Source organism: Pinus tabuliformis, chromosome X (genome assembly GCF_031772625.1).
Source record: "Pinus tabuliformis cultivar Carrire ecotype Pingquan chromosome X, CPIR1, whole genome shotgun sequence".
NCBI lineage: Eukaryota > Viridiplantae > Streptophyta > Pinopsida > Pinales > Pinaceae > Pinus > Pinus tabuliformis.
The window spans coordinates 603854094-603868102 of NC_142308.1; the positions used below are offsets into that span (position 1 = coordinate 603854094).

The following is a 14009-nucleotide window of genomic DNA, read 5'->3' on the forward strand; positions in this document are numbered from 1 at the left end:
TTGAGCAAGAATCTAAATCTAAAGTTCAAAAATGTGAAAACCAAAAAGTTAGTCGCTTTCCCAGGTACAAGAAAGCTTGTCCCTGACAATGACGCTAAAAATGTTGACCTTGACGTCTACACCTACCTACAAGTTAGTGAGAAAAGCCTTCAACCCCACAAGGTGTGGTTGGTGGCAGGGAACTCAGAGAAGGGACTGTCACACTAATCCCAAGTCTCTCCGTTTGAGCTATCTCCTAGGTAAGCTAAGGGGGTGGTCCTTAATGAAAAGTTTAGTTAAAAAATGTGAGTTTCTAGGAGAGTATTATAGTGAAAATGGATTACTTTTAAGGATTTATGAACAAATATGATGTGAGCAACTTGAAATAACAATGCTAATCATTAACACGAGAAAACCATAAAACTATCGCCTTGTAAAGAATTTTCTCAACAATTTAAAGATATATTTGCTCAAAGTAAAATGCAATGTTCTCAAAAGAGAAAACAAAGTAACCCTGAAATGTAAACAAAAGATTGTTAGCACAAGATAGTGCAAGATATAAAAATGCTTTTGAGATAATCAAATTTATGAATCAAAACATGTGAAGCATATCTTTCCAAAACCCAACAATTAGTAGTTAACTTGGAAATGTAAAAAGGAAATGCTAAACCAAGACATTAGACTTGAAGCATGAAAAGAAAACACTTGTTTGAAAGGATTACAATACTTGCTTTTGGAATAGACTTTGCATATGAAAACTCAAACCATCAAGAGATAAGTAAATTAAATGTAATGGAAAGTGCTCTTGGTTAATTTTATTAATTGCTTCTACAACAAGATTGTAATTTAACTCTTCAATCCTCAGACCTCACCCTCGCCCAAAGATATGGATCTTACAGTGAGGAGTCAATAGAGGAGTAGAGGGTCCCTAAGATGTCTACTTCAACCAACTTGTGTTGGAGATAAAATTTTAATGAGCCTTGGGGCCTTCCTATACTAAAATGCCTAGATGAAGTGCAAATTGCTGTTAATTCCTCAATTAAAATAATGCTACATGCAAATGCTTCAAATTGATATAAGATAGTTGCAAAACTTGAGAGACTAGAATGTAAATGAGCTCATATCTGTTTGCTTTAAATTAGGAAAGTAAAATGAAATAGATTGCTTTAAACTACAATTGTTTCAAATAAATGATAATGTTCCAATAGTTTCCATGACATATAACATAAATTGACCAAGTAGTAACATATATTTGAAGAAACTATCAAACAATTAAAACTTGCAAAAGTATGAAGTTTTTACACATAAGATAAGATTTGCTCAAGTTTACAATTTGGAAGCTTATGCATGTGAGAATTTAAATACAAGATTAGTAAAAATTGCGTGTGGAAGGAATTGTGTTGATTTTAAGCATGCAGAAAATGAAATTAAATGCTAAAAAGTTAAGAAAAATTAGAAGCAAAATTAGTCCACCTACACAATTCCCTCTTTTAAGTGAGGAAGGGGGATACCATGGGAAAAAATCCCAAGTTCTCTCAAACATTTTTTATTATTATCTTTTATTAGCGCTTAAAGTGGGTAAAAATGCCTCTAAGAGGGATGCCCACAATATCAGAGAGGTCTTTACAAAGATAGGAATCTAATAAAGCTAGACTCTCTCACAACACATATGACAACAACAAGCTTGAAGATGAGAAAAACTCTCGAAAAGAGATTCACAACGCTCAAAAGGCCCACGACCTACATGAGTTTGCAACTCTCCCTCAGATGCTTACGGCCTCCCTAGAAATCAATCCTTGAATAATGTGAGGGGATCCTGCATACACATGAGTGAGTAGTTTCCCATTACTTCCCATCAAGCTCCTCGTTGCCCAATGCTCAAGCCTATGGGTTGCAAAAAAAAAAAACAAATCGTCAGTGTGTAGCCAGGAAAAAGAAAAGAAAACTAAACTACAATTTAATATACAAAATACTAGCTCAAGTAATGGGAGTGAGCCCCCATACTTGCCTAGCTTTGGAAATGATTCTTGAATAAGAGATATAACTTTGAAAGAACTAGAATCAAAGAAGTATTTTAAATTTAAATGGATGATCAAGTAACTATAGATTAAGAAAACTCCCTTTTGCTTTTCGTTCAATGGAAGACTTGGAGCAAAAAAATGGGTGAGTCTTGGATCGCTGTGACTCTAGGAGTGAGTTGATCTAATTGAGATTTCTACCACTTTCAGGTGGATTCCTGCACACAATACAAGAGATATTTCTTATACACTTGAACAAGTATTAGTTTGCAAATGATTAGAGCAATATAATGAATAAGATAGACCAAACATTCATCCTAAAATGAATTGGCAAACTTATTCCTAGAATACTACAGTAAATCAATGATTTGCGCAAGATAGCTTGCACACATCAGTCCAAGCAATATGACAAGTATAAACTAATATTAATTCAATATGCAAAAGAAATTAAACACAATAGCAATAGCATGAAATGACATCACCTCATAATGTCAAGAGCACACCAACTAGATAGCCCCAAAGTCTTGATTATATTTAGAAAGTATGCAAGTACAAAATGGCAGAGTTTCCTTGAGCCTAATAGCTCATAACATGATACAATATGAGAGTAGATAGCCTCATTATATAGAGAGTTGGGAGCAAATTCCAAGCATAGTTTTAAAACTCCGACTCCGACTCCAACTCGGCCGAGGATCGACTCCGACTCCGACTCCGAAACAGTAATGACTCGGCCGACTCGATTTCAATGACCCGGTCGTTGTAAAAAATACATTAAATATTTATTTTTTTTATAAAAAAACATAATTTTAAAGATTTTAAAAATAATTTTAAAGATTTTCATTCATGTTTCCAAACACACATCATTATAATATAGATGGAAGGCAACATATGATCAAAGTAGGCTCATGAACCAATCCATTATATCAAAATGGTACCCAATGGCAATACATAGTCAACTGTCATACATGATCAAAGACTCAAAACAAAAAACACATAACCAAGGAGGCTAGAAATGGCCTCTACAACAAAAGTAAACTGTGACCAGACTCCAGTACTAGTACTACAACTACTGGCTAGTAGCTACTGCCAGAGGAGCCAAGATCATGTCGATCAATCTCTGGATCATCATCAGAGTCAGACAGGGGGCCCCATGGCTCCTCCTCATCATCATCATCTCCAACTGCAGCTGTAGAAGTGGTACCACTAGCAGGCTGTGCAACTGCAGCAGATGCAAGCTGAGATAGAGTAGATATGCGGCTGCGCTTCTGTCGTGGCTGAGCAGAGGAAGCACCTACAACTGGAGTCCTTGCTGGCTGTGAGACTGAGGCTGGTGGATTGGGATCTGCATTCAACTGAACAACATGTTCAAGTTCAACTGATGTCTCAATATCTAAATCTAAATCAAGATCCTCATCAGGATCAAACTCTGTTGGACGACTCTCCACTACCCAATCTGATGTTGGATCAATGTCTTCCAACACAATGGGATCTGAATTAGGTCTTTTGTTCAGCAAATGGTTTCGTCTGAGCCGGAGGTTGTATTGGACATAAACTAGATCATTTAACCGTTTTTGATCCAAACGGTTTCTCTTCTTTGTGTTACTTGGGAGCAGGAGCGAAAACGGGAGCAGGAGCGACATTTTCAGAAGCTCTTGGTTTGGGAGCGAATCCCAGAGGAGTTCGACAACCAATGTCACTAACATCAAGGTACATAGAGGGATTGGTGCTCTTGATTAAATACGAGTTCCATACCCTAATATGTGACAAAATTCAATGGAAACATTGCAATCCTCCAATCCTGAAATCTTGAAAAACTGATAAGTCTGCTGGATTTTGAATGAAATCTAAAATTCTACTTTCTCCATATGAAATCCAATGAGGTCGAAACCACTCTCAAACATCCCGAGTCATTTCATGGTAATGTAGTAAAAGGATGAAAATGAAGATTAAGGAGAATGTCACTTTTACTTTAAGAATTTAACATTACCATGAAATTTGAATAGCATATCAATAGTAGAGAGCATTTGAGTGTGTTAAATAGGGTTTGGGAGGGGGAAATGGACCCCAAATAACATTTAACTAATTCATAAAACACATTGGAGTTCAAACCAATCAGCAAACACTTCAAAATTTCATAAAAAAATGTCAAATCACTGTTTTGATGGGATTACAGGCCACTGGTTATGACTCGGCCGAGTCAATACAGAAACGGCCGAGTTGGCCGAGTCAGCCATGACTCGGCCTACTGAACCGTTTCCTCCACCGAGTCACATTTTTGGGCAATGAAATGGATCAACTCGGTCGTTTCCGTTTCGAATCGGCTGAATTTTAAAACTATGATCCCAAGGCAGAATGCATGTGAGAATTAAACTTGGAGAAAATCCCAAGAAAGAGCAAGTCCAGTTCCAATTGGAGATGACAAAGACACCAAGACAAATCGAATTGTTCATTGGCACCCAAGGAGAATTGAATTCTTTATATGGCATAGTAAACATATCCATGAGTGAATCAAAGCAATGAGATAACTCTAGTCAAACCAAATCAAACTCGAATCAAGTGCCACCACTTCAAATGATGATCCCAAAGATGCTCTGCACAGATCCCTAGGAATTGCGTGATTTCCTCAAGTGAAACTCGTAATCCTCCATGTGAAGTGCTAAGTGTAGAAGCAATTTGAGCTAATAGTGAGAGAAGGCCCCACGAAATCCTCAGTCTAAATATTTTGTAGAATATTCCCGTAGTACATGAGTTCCTCTAATAAATTCGATTTTCCACATATGCAACTGTTGCTTTATCTTCGGGAAATTCGATTTTGCCAAATAATGGTGTATTTATGATGCAGTGTGCTCAGTCATCTTCTACATGTTCGTTGACTCAACTCTTTGACTTAGGATAATTTCCAAGTCATTTTCACGTCATTTTGTCACATGGAATAATTTATTTCTCACTATATTATTTAATTCTAGCCTAATTAAATGCCACAATTTCCACTAAACTTAGGAAATGTGGGTGTTGAGGGTCCAAAACACATTATTAACCTCTCAAAGTGTGTCATAGTAGAAAGTTGAGGGTGAGAGGTGTAATTTTTTTATTACTCATACCCCATACAACTTCTCTAGACTACAGTTATTACAATTTAAATACAATTTTATTTGCAATTTTTGTCCTGCGAAAATCTAAAATATTAAAAAATGACTATCTAGACCTAACCAAATTCCATGAATTTTTTTGTGTGATCTAGTATGGTTAATATACATCAACTCTAGACACTAAGATGTGTTAGAGACGCAACCTTCAAACCATCACCTCGACTTTGGGGTAAAAAGTGAGTGAAAAAAACCCATAAAATTATCCACTTTTGAAAAAGAAGGGATAATTAACCAGATAAAAAAAACACTCTAAGGTGTACTCGTTTGTTGATCGAGTCGCAACATCCTAGGCCTGTTACAGACTCAAAAATTAGTATCACTTATCTCAATTGCCCATAGGGTGTAAAATCTGGGTACAAGAAAGATGACGAGAGAATAGAAGTAGAGTTAAAAAACTCTGTTGACTACTGATATGTGATGATACAAGTGTCCTCTGGATCATCCTTGGGCATGTAGTTTTTCATATAATCATCAGGTGCCACTCCAATGGCCAACAAACCCCAAATTGAAACAACAACCAAAGGTGTTCTTTCGATTTGTATCACTCCTTGCCTAGTTTGAATATGAACCTTGCAAATTCACCCCATCTCCACCAAGGTACCTCAAGGCATACTCCACTATGGCATGCAAGTATCTGAGCACATGCTTTGCTGTGATCCAATGCACCTACCTCGGCTCCACCATGTACGAACTCAAGGTGTTCACAACATAACAAGTGTTTGGTCGAGTGTTGACCAGATACATCAATGAGCCAATCAATTTCCTATACTATCTGGAGTCTGCCAGCTCTAACTCTGAAGAATACACCTTCAGGTTGGTCGCCATCGGAGTAGCTATACATCTACTATCCTCCATCCCAAATCTATTTAGGATCTCCATTGTATACTTCCCTTGTCCACGGAAGATCTTTCTCGATCTCTACGAAACCTCAAGCCCCATAAAATAATGCCATTGGCTCAATGTCTCATCCCAAATTCTGTTGCCAAGTATGACTTGTACTTAATAATCAACTTCTCTGCCACAATAAGAAACAAATCATCCACATAGAGTACCAAGATGAGGGGCTCAGATCCAACCAGTTTGAAAGTATAGGTTGGAATCTGCCTCACTTTTGGTGAAGCCGATGCTCTGCAGATAGCTCTCTATCTTGAAGTACCATGCCCTCAACCGCTGTTTGAGTCCATACAAGGATTTGTTAAGCCTACATACATGTGACTCTTTGTCATCTACCTCAAACCCCTGTGGCTGCTCTACATATACCTCTTCATGTATAACTTGATTGAGAAATGTTGTCTTCACATCCATTTGGTGAATCTTCCACCCCATCTTTGAGGCAATAGATATCATTGCTCAAATAGAAGAGTATCTAGCAATATGAGCAAAAGTCTCCTTGTAGTCTACTCCCTCTTTCTGAGAGAATCCTTGGCCCACAAATCTCGCCTTGTACTTCAAACTAGTGTTGATAATATCAGTATCGGCAAAATATCAGCGAGGGTCCAGAAAACATCTTATCTGCAATATCAGCAAGCATGAAAAATCACTTTTTTTTTTTGCAGATTTTTAAACATAGCCGATATTTTCTTGGCGATATATCGTTTTGCCAAAAATATCGCGATATTTTCAAATATCATTGATATTATCAACAGCGCTTCACACTGCCATCCGCTGCATGCTTGATTTTGAACAACTGCCTAGAAGTCACCACTGACTTCCCACTGGTCTTGGTGCAATCTCCGAGACATCATTCTTCATGATGGAGTTGTGTTCCACCATGGCATCTCTCCATACTTGTTGGCTGGCTGCTTCCTCAGAGCTGGAAGTCTTTATGAGTCTATGTTGCTTGTCATCAAAGCCATATATGTCAGAAAATTCCGTGGAGGCTTGCTTCCCTAAATGTGGTTATGGGAGCTTCCACATGATCTTGGGCATCTCTCAAGGTTTGCTCAAACCACCCGGGCCTTGTGTCTGATTTGGAGGGGGCTAGCTGCCCCTCCTCCCCTGAAGACTGCCCCCCTGCATTAGAAGTATGTTAAATCTGCTCATCCTTTGGATCCACCTGCTGGATATCCTCTGCAACTGTAGCCTGTAGGTAGATCATGAGATTTCTTGGAAGCCAAGTTCTCATCGAACTTGACATCCCTGCTCACAACTATATTCTGCTATGCTGGTATATTGATCCTGTATGTCTTCGATTCTTCATTGTATTCAACTAGAATGTCCTTCTCCTTTGAGGGCTCCAACTTTGTCCTCTTCTCCACAGGCATGTGGATGGATGGAAGTTGTATGATGTTGATGCAGATGTTGAAGAGTATTTTCTGTAGTAGTTATTGTCAAGTGACTACTTGGCAGACTAATTTATTGACAATGCCTTGTCTTGCTCAAGTAAACCCTTTTTCATTGTCCACTCATTTCTTCATTGACACATTTGATGATCTTTTCTTCTCTTTATCTGTCCTATCTCTTAGCTTTCCTGCTAAGGGTTTTTGAGGAGATGGAAGGTTGACTTTGCTTTGTTAGCCAAGAGTTTCTAAGGAGATATAACAAAGGTTAACTTAGAATGGGGCCTTTCAAATCCTTAACTGGAATGCAATGGCCTATGGGTATTGATAAACTTCATGTATCGTTCTTTCATACATTTTCACTTTATCATTTGGTTATTCCCAGCTGATGTTTTCTGCTTAGCAAGTTGAGTCAAACAATAGCCAAATATCAATTCCAAAGTTGATGTTTTGGATAATTTGTTATGATTGTATTTACTTGGGGCTTTGTCTGCGATTGCCTTTTGTTTGTTAAAATATGGATGCTAAAGTTGGCAGCTTGTTCAATACCTTAATCATTTGGACAGCTTACCCTTGTTACGAGCTGCCTAGGAAAATGAAACAATAAGAGATGGTGGGGATTCGTGCTTTTTGGTTACAGTACCTGCTTTGGTCTCAATAGATGATAATGGTGTTTTGATGTGTTAACTCATAATGCAAGCCTGTACTGCAGATAAATGGCCCAGCGACCCCGCTATCTCTGAAGGGTAGTCCATATTGGATGGCCCCTGAGGTATACCCATTTCAGTTCCATTTTCTTTTCATCGTGGTTTTGACAATGTCCATTTAAAATTCATTTGATGGTTTTGAAGTTACCTCCATTTGTCATGCGTAGGTCCTGATGCAGAAAAACACAGGCCATGATCTTGCTGTGGACATCTGGAGTTTAGGTTGTACTGTTATTGAGATGGCTACGGGTAAACCTCCATGGAGTGAATATGAGGGGGTAAGGAAATGAAATGATATATCTACCTTTTGAGACGATATCTTAAACAACACTTCTCTTCTGTTTTTGTGTCTTGTTTTGCTTAATATCTTAATGTTAATGTCTGGTATCCACTGTTGCATCTTAAGATGAAGAATTTAATATTTAGGTGGTTTAAATTCAATACAGTGATCCTTTTGCAGGAAAATACAAGAGGCAAGATTAAGGAAACAAAGACTGCATGACAATTCACCTTTTGGTTCCTTTATGAAAGTGATTTCTTTTTACTTGCTCTGTCTGATGTTGAGGATTTACAAAATGTTTTTTTTAGACTGGTTTAAACGATTGTGTTTTCTTTATTGTAGTTACCTGATATGGTGCAAAATTATGTAATGCAAGTTCCCATTTACATGAAATATCATTCTCTGTCATTCCTTTTGAAAAAATCTTGACATTCCCACTGTTAAACTTTGTTTGTTGTTACACTACCCATTTCTGGCACTATTGGTTAATACATATTTAGATTTTAAATTAGATGGAAAAATGGCAGAAAGTATGCAAGACAGTGTGTTAATTTTAGGTATGTTCTATGCTTAGAGCAATTTATTTGAATTTTCACAGTTAGCTCAATATCTTTTCCAGATTAGCAATCACATCAGCATAATAGTAAATTGCAGATAGAACATAAACATAAATCGTAGAAGACAAGCCAAGACGAGAGGAAACAAGATGTGGCGCTAGCCAGGGATAAACCCCAATGTGGGGAAACCCTTGATCAATTCTTCTTATATGTTCTTCAATAGTTCAGCAGAGAGAGAGAGAGAGAGACTGTAGTAAGTACATATACAACATAAGTCAACACTCTGACTTATCTAAATAAGAGCACAAATCATCTCTAAGTAGGTGATACATGAGATAGTTGAACTCAGTTGAAGACATGCTGCTTCAACTGATTCTCCCAGGTGACTCCATCACCATGCTGCACCTATCATTGTGCTGCTCCTCATCATCGTGCTGCAGGTCACTGTACTGCACCATGCTGCACCCATCATCACTGTGCTGTATCTCATCATGCTTCACTAATCATGACTGTACCCATCATTGTACTGTTGTACTATGCTGAGCTATGCTATGCATTGCTGCTCTAAGTACTTGCTGAACCAAGTACCATTGCTGTCCCAAGTACCATTGCTGCACTATGATTGCTGCACCGTGTACTTGTTGTCCTATGTATCCACCATGAGCCATTGCTGCACCATGTACTTGCTGTCCCAAGTCTCCACCATGAACCATTGCTGCTATGTACATCTACCAATTTGGCTCCCATAGATTGCCCAACAATCTGATCCCAACTGATCCAAAGAATGGATCCAACACATATCACAACTGCTGCTCCAAGACTGCTGTACACCACTGTGCCTGCACTTCTGGTTAGGGCTTGTACCACTACCCTTAACCCAACACACAGTCAGCAAGACTAGCCCTCAAGGGCTGCGACCTGCCTTGGAGAGGCTCCTCCCATGCCACGTTGTCCTCTAAAGGGGCTGCCCACCTCAACGCAGCCCTAGAACTCCAACAACTTTCTATGGCCTGTGGCCTAGCTTGATGTAGCTTTTCAGCCTCCTCCAAAACCTGCCCAAATAGTCACCCAATTACTAACGTTTTCTCCTCCTCTACTCGTCCTAGCAGCTTGCCCTGAGCAACCCTTAAACAACCTCAATAAACTGTGGCCTGGGCTAGGAGGGACACTCTTCCTCTACACTGAGGGTAAGGGCTAAAACCAACCCTCAAAAAAACCAACGCAATCCTTTGTTGCTGTGGTATGGCCTACGGCCTACCACACAACACTTTTGTTGCAATACGACATCCCTCAAACACTGCTCCAGCCTATCCGCAAGCCTCCAAACAAACTTATGATGAGGCTCTTCAACTCGGCCTAGCTCAACGTATATCACAACTCCCTTCCAACACTTTCGGACCCCTGTTTACCCTTAAGACAATCCTGAAATCCACGCTGGAATTGCCTTTCTTTGTTGCGACCTAACTCAGAAGTTATCCTCCTCAACGAGCTCCTTTATGATGTATTGTGTGTTGCACAATGGACTGCGGTTAGGGCATCCTTTAGGACTGCCGCTAGGGTAACTTGTATAGCCTCCTTTCCTCTTGCGTCTAGGGCTTCATCCTCCTAGATTTCTCTTCCACTAAAACTCAAAGTGAGTGGAGAGAAATCAAGAGTGAAGTGTGTGTGGAAATGACTATCAAGTCACCTCCTTTTATACTAAAACGTTGAGCACATGTGGGGGTTATTTGGTTGCTAGCCAACCTTGACGAATTGTGTCATAACACAAATAAATTCATATCTCCATGAATATTTATCGGAATCGGATGATCTTTAGATCAATCCTATATCTCTCGATGAGAGGGATCCAAGAAAAATATCAGCTGCCCTAAATAAGATGAGCCACATGGAGTTTGGCCCTAGTTCCAATTTTAACACTCCCTCTCAACTAGGGAGAACTCCATTGACCGATCCATCTGCCATACTGTACTATCTCTGCCATCAGTGCCCTGCATCACTCTGCTCTGCTGAAACATGAAGAAGAAGAATTGATCGAGAATGTCTCATACCATTCTCTACTGACTCGAAGTTAGTCCCATATGAAGAGAACGTGTCATGCCACTCTTACTGATCCCAGATCAGTTCCAAAAGAGAGTCAGTGATATCACTCTTACTGACCCGAAGTCAGTTCCAATTGATCCCAGATCAATATCAAAAGAGTGTCTCAAACCACTCATATTGATCCCAGATCAGTTCCAAGAGAGAGTGAGCTATATCACTCTTACTGACCCGAATTCAGTTCCAATTGATCCCAGATCAATGTCGGTCATCCTATCATAGGGAGTACGGTAGATACATGATGTGTCCATCGTTAGTACTACTATGGTCCCTAACCCCATTTCCCTACTCATTGGCCAAATGTGAGGTACTTCCCATGAGTCCCAGACTGCATGGGTAGGATGCCTCGATAGGAGAACTACTCATCTTGTCCATAAGTCGCCACGGGGTATCACAGGGGAAGGCTGAACCATTCACCTTGTACACAACGCGCGACTAGGCGAGGGTGAGTCACCCTATGGTCGCTTGTTGCTCCAAGAAGTACCCCAAGCCCCCCCGGAGCTCCTAGAGTTCAATGCATGCATCATATAGGACCCTCATAAGAGGGTCTCTCAACGACTCCAAGTCGTTCGAGAAAGTCACAAATTTGACCTTTCCCTGGGGCTTCGACAGAATGTCTGCGACTTGCATATCAGTCTCAATGCGATGTAGCCTTCTTGCTCATCGATGTACCATATCCCAGATAAAGTGGTACCTGATGTCTATATGCTGGAGCAATCATAGAATTTGGGATTCCTTAATAATCGAATCCCCTTCTGGTTGACAAAGAAGATCACGGTGGTTTCCATCATATGTACAAATAGCTCACTGAAGAGCTTCCACAACCAGGCAGCTTCACACGAGGTCATACACGTAGCTATGTATTCGATTTCAGCGGTGCTTATAGCAACCAACTTCTGCTTCCTTCTCATCCAGGATATCGAAGCAGAACCCAAAGAGAATCAACACTCATAAGTGCTCTTGCGATCCTCCACACTTCCTGCCTAATCAACACCAGAATAATCATGCAGCTTCACATTTTCGGCAGTGTATCTCAATCCATGAGAGGTTGTGCCCTTTAGATATCTCAAATGATTCTTGGCACCAATCCAGTGAGGTTCTACCAAATATGAGCCCAACATGCTAACTGGAAAACATGTATCCGGGTGGAAGTTCACCAAGAACATCAATGCGAATGAGTTTATGAAACTCAGAGGCATTTCCCAAATCTGGTCCAATATCACTACCACATAACTTCTGAAAGATAAGCTCCATCGTGGTAGTCACGGGCTTGTAGTTCACCATTCCAAATTCGGAACCCAACTCCCTCTTACTTTTGCAAATGACAGGGTTTGCACCTGTTAGAAAGAGGTTGTCCTCAGAAGGTGCTAGTATGAGAGGTCTATCATCCACAACCTTCAAGCAATGGTTTGGATCAGTTTCACTCCTAGTGAATCTCAGCTTCATCAGACAGCTGCCAATCCTCTCATATTAAGCCTGGGGTGTTTTGCTTCAAGCCATAGAGGGCTTTCTTCCACCTGCATACATTAGATTCCCGATCATGAATCTCAAACCCCTCGGGTTGTTCCAAACCTGTGGACCTGCTACATGAGGGGAATGGTCCCCTTATATGATTTTCCTTCGGTACATCTCAGACATGTACCCTCATGCTCTTCTTGAATTCAGGCATCCCTGTAACCATCTGACTCACATCAGGTAGGGCCCCATAATAAGTAGACCTCCGGTGCTATAGATGAGATGTGTCAACCGACATGGTCCCCAATGGACTTCTTGCAACTTGATACAAATTGCCAACCCTGAACCCATGAGTAAAAGCATCTTTGAAAATTCTATTTTCAAACACGTACCTTTCCATCGATGAATGCCACCCTGAAACCTTTGATTTCCATTGCCGAAATGGACACCAGGTTCTTCTTGTGATTAGGTACATAAAAGAGGTTTTTGTAAATGAATAGAGTTACCCTCATTCAATTGAGGGGTAATATTTCCTACACCCTTTCCCGGATAGGTGGCATTGACTCCAAGTATAATTCCACGTTTGTTCCCATCTCTACCAAATTATAGAGAGCAACCTTCTATTTGATGAAGTGCCTTGAAGTACTATGATCAATAAGCTAGATTCCCAAAGAGACTAGAGGAGAGGGCCAATATAAGATAATGCTTCTTTATCTTATCAGAAACAACTTTTGATTCTTCATACCTGGGGTTCCTTGCTTTCTTTGAAGAGTTAGCTATTTCCTTGATGACCTGCATTATCTGTCATTCCTCCGATCATTGAAGATGTCCCTGGAATGATTGTTATCATCATCAAGTAATGTGTCCCTGACTCCCTACCATTCAGACACACCTTCGCATAATGGCCGAACTTATTGCAAGCAAGGCATCTTCCGTTCCTTCCACCCTTAGATCCGAACTTCCCATTGAAGTGATCTTTAGGTAGGTCATCAAAAGCTTTCGTTGCGCCATTCTGATAAAATTCTCCACTTCGATTTCACCCTTGGTGAATTTGAAGAGGGATGAGGAACCCATTGAGCCTTTTGTCCTTTCCCAACTATCTTCGATGATTGCTCTCACTCTTGCTTGGGCTTTGTCTTCACCTCAACTCTGATACCATATTAATTTTAGGTATGTTCTATGCTTAGAGCAATTTATTTGAATTTTCACAGTGAGCTCAATATCTTTTCCAGATTAGCAATCACATCAGCGTAATAGTAAATTGCAGATAGAACATAAACATAAATCGCAGAAGACAAGCCAAGACAAGAGGACGCAAGATGTGGCGCTAGCCAGGGACAAATCCCAATGTGGGGAAAACCTTGATCAATTTTTCTTATATGTTCTTCAATAGTTCAGCAGAGAGAGAGAGAGATAGTACATATACAATAAAATTCAACACTTTGACTTATTTAAATAAGAGCATAGATCATCTCTAAGTAGATGATA

The 14009-nt window shown here is 39.9% G+C and overlaps 1 protein-coding gene across 4 annotated transcripts in view; it reads left to right on the plus strand.

Moving 5' to 3' along the window:
- The window catches only part of LOC149141481 (mitogen-activated protein kinase kinase kinase YODA-like), a 193663-nt gene that overhangs the window by 93940 nt on the left and 85714 nt on the right, over positions 1–14009 (plus strand). For all 4 annotated transcript variants that reach the window (XR_016264566.1, XR_016264565.1, XR_016264564.1 and 1 more), the window contains exons 6-7: positions 8138–8197; positions 8300–8410. Coding sequence is in view for 1 of the 4 variants with exons in the window: in XM_089448703.1 (XP_089304829.1) it covers positions 8138–8197; positions 8300–8410 (171 nt within the window). In the remaining 3 variants the exon portion in view is untranslated. The remainder of the gene's footprint in view (positions 1–8137; positions 8198–8299; positions 8411–14009) is intronic.